This window comes from Papilio polytes, unplaced genomic scaffold (genome assembly GCF_000836215.1).
Source record: "Papilio polytes unplaced genomic scaffold, Ppol_1.0 DF823476.1, whole genome shotgun sequence".
Classification (NCBI taxonomy): domain Eukaryota; kingdom Metazoa; phylum Arthropoda; class Insecta; order Lepidoptera; family Papilionidae; genus Papilio; species Papilio polytes.
In genome coordinates this window covers 1-3,210 of record NW_013525728.1, presented here as the reverse complement: position 1 = coordinate 3,210, position 3,210 = coordinate 1, and the positions used below count along the sequence as shown (strand labels likewise).

General features: G+C 34.4%; 1 protein-coding gene and 1 long non-coding RNA gene across 2 annotated transcripts; both read left to right on the top strand.

Moving 5' to 3' along the window:
• Positions 1-6: 6 nt before the first annotated feature.
• On the top strand, positions 7-632 carry LOC106104694. Its single transcript, XR_001225689.1, has 2 exons — positions 7-95; positions 464-632. It is a non-coding gene; the product is annotated as an uncharacterized LOC106104694 (long non-coding RNA).
• A 746-nt stretch (positions 633-1,378) lies between these two features.
• On the top strand, positions 1,379-3,207 carry LOC106104693 (the record flags this gene model as incomplete). The annotated part of the gene is made up of 4 exons (XM_013284822.1): positions 1,379-1,579; positions 2,136-2,432; positions 2,534-2,700; positions 3,170-3,207. Coding segments are annotated over exons 1-4 (552 nt in total), but the record flags the coding sequence as incomplete, so codon positions are not given.
• Between the last annotated feature and the right edge of the window lie 3 nt (positions 3,208-3,210).

Sequence of the window (3,210 nt, the reverse complement as noted above, 5' to 3'; positions counted from 1 at the left end):
AGGAGACATATGGACGAGGGAAGAAGTCAACGAGATCACATTTGCAAAGTAAAGATGAATCCAAAGGAAAACTGTCTGAAATGCTAGTAGCTAAGGTAAGTTTGCAAAAAAGGTGCAAAATTATTTAAATTTGCACAGTCTAAACTATAAAAAAATATTTTATATGCAAAACAGAATTTTTAACGTCTTTATAATATTACTATGGATTTGGTCTAATCTAAATGAAAAAAGTGTTTATAATGATTTTTGACTAACTTTCGCCCGCGAATCCGTCTGCGTGGAATTAAAAAAAAACAAAAGTAAGTAGCCTATGTGTTCTTCTAGACTATGTTCTACATATATGCCAAATTACATCCAGTTTATAGCTGTTTAGGCTACAAACTCTAACAAATATCCATCTAAACTTTCGCATTTATAATATTAGTAAGATTAGATTTTAGCACAGCTTTTTTGCCCCTTTCAGGGATTGATAACACCACAAATGTTAAAGAAACTCCAACAAGAACTTACCACAGACAATACGGAGCGCGGCAGAAAGAAAACTAACACGAGAAACAGAAGAAAATAAATACATTGTACCATAGTTGGTTGTAATATAAAATCAAAAAGTTAAATACAGTTTACATAGATAATTGTTGTTTTAATAATCGATTAACCTTTTCTAAGTGTGTAAATATGAGGCCCGACACATACACAAGGCGATATACATTTTTGAAACCTGGCTATTTTAGTCGCTAAGCGACGCACGAGTCGTCGACGTGTATCTCTGATCGGCAAAGCAAGTCGCTCGCAACCTGTTCATTAAAATTGTTATAGAAATCGATGCGATTATGAAAATGGCGGAGATCTATATTGATATTTTATAATTAGGTTAGCCGTTATCACTTTGTCTGTACTGACCGAATACTTGAGTCGACGATTTATCGTTTGTACGCTATACTTGCAACGCAAAGATACAATATTGATTTAAAATAAACATTGCCTTGTGTACAAAGGGGCTAACGTCAATTAATGAATCAATTCGATTTTCAATTTGTCGAATATACAATTTGCTAGACAAATAACAAACAGTCTGCATTTAACAATCTCTCGGTGGCAGATACATAATTTTGTTTATATATTTTAAAGTATTATGAAATACAATATTATCATAGTAACAATTTATTTGCTAATTATTCGGTTATCGATACGAAAGAAAACCTGATAAATGTTGAACTTCTGACATCTCGTTAACTTTTAGTTATCTATGCGAGAGGGTAGTTAGTATTAATATTGTAGTCGTTGAGAGTTGTTTACGTGATTTGAAAATGGATGGATTGAAAAGTTGTTTGTTTTTATTTATTTTACATATACAAACATCTAAATTAATTAACGGTACTAAAAGTTTAATTATTTCTTTAATTTTATAGTTTATTAGTTGATTATTTAGTAGTTGTTTTATTAAAGGTTTCAGAATATTTGATTACGATGGTGTACAGAATATCTTGGCGTTTAGAGATGAGCCAGTGACGATACAATGCCAGGCAAATATGCCGATATCTTATTGTGGATTTGTTCATCCCAGTGGTAAAAGATTCTCGTAAGTATATTTACTATTTAACACAGTGTAATTCAATTTGTGATATTTAAACGAAAAGGAAAACAATCGTTTATTTTGTTGGGTTAGTAGACGAATTGATTTTGAAGTTTAGTGTTTGTAACTAGAAAGTTGTAGCTTGTTTATTTAGAGAATGAAATTTACTCTTCCCATTTACTGATCGCATGAGATATAGACTTCAAAGTCTTTTGAAAAAGAGATTACTTACACTAATCAATTAAATTCATAGCAAAATTTAGTAGTAAATATCAGTTTTGCACATTATTCTTACTAATATTATAAATGCGAAAGTATAGATGGATGGATGTTTGTTGTACGGATCTCGATAAAATTTGGTATAGATGTAGAGGATAGTCTTGAAGAACACAAAGGCTACTCACTTTTGTTTTTTTTAATTCCACGCGGACGGAGCCGAGCGGAAGCTAGTATTGCATAATTACAATGTATATAAAGTGAAGTAAGCGTAGTTGATAAAATTGTTAAATTTTTAAATAGATATTCTAAGACGTCCTCTAAACATCCTATCATTTTTTTTTAGATCAAGCTCGGTTACAAACGCTAAATGTGAAGTGAAGATAAACGCAAGTGCGGCGGAAGTTGGAGAATGGAAGTGTCATATAGGAGTGCAGTCAGTGAGGGTCGAGATAATGAAGAGGATCGAGGTGCGTGTTGTGGGGGAAGTGGCGGCTGTCCAGGCTAACGTGACCTCTCTCCACGGCAAGCCCGTTACCCTCGCGTGTGTCACCACCAAGGGTCTAGTGCCATTGAGTTACTGCCGCTTCGAACCACCGAATGCTAGCCCGTTTAGTATTGATTCATCAATTAATGCGACTAAGTAAGTACTAAATATGATAATGTTTTGTTAAGCAGTTGGATGCGTGTAACGTCTTCACTTAGAGATATATTTTATTCATTTTTTTTCTTTTTATTTTCCAGTCCGCTGTTGAATAAATATTATTTCCCGGCGAACAAAAGCTTGGACCGCGGGGATTGTGCTGTTACTATTCGTAAAGTGAGGTATGAAGATGTGGGGCAGTGGACGTGCGGGGCGGGTTTTGATGATGGCCAGGAACACATAGCTCAAATAACTGTTGACGTTGAAGGTACGCTTTTTTTAGATATACAAATTGTTTGCTCTTAATGTACAACTAGTTGTTGCCCGCGACTTCGTCCACACAATATTAAGATAAAAAAGTAGCCTATAATATGCCCGTTTATGTCAGTTACCCTTCAGTGCTAGTCCGGTCGAAATTGGCCCAGCCGTTTCGGAGATTACCCGGGACAAACGCGGCTTGCGAACGGACAGACAGACAAAAAATTTTAAATGCGATTTTCGTTATACGTAAACGCAAATACATCATCTTTCTGAAATCTGGACTTTTTCTTTTTATATTACAGACACTCTAATTTTATTATATCTATAGTTTTGCAATAATGAAGTGGTAGGTCTACTGAAAAACCTTTACAGGGGTCATGTTTTTGATTATTTTTTTAAATGTTTATAATTTACTAGTATTTTATCAATGTAGGCAGTGGCAATCCACGATTACAATTATAATTTCTTTGACGCAGGACTTTATACAATGTCAACAGCGTCGGTAACCGGCATCACG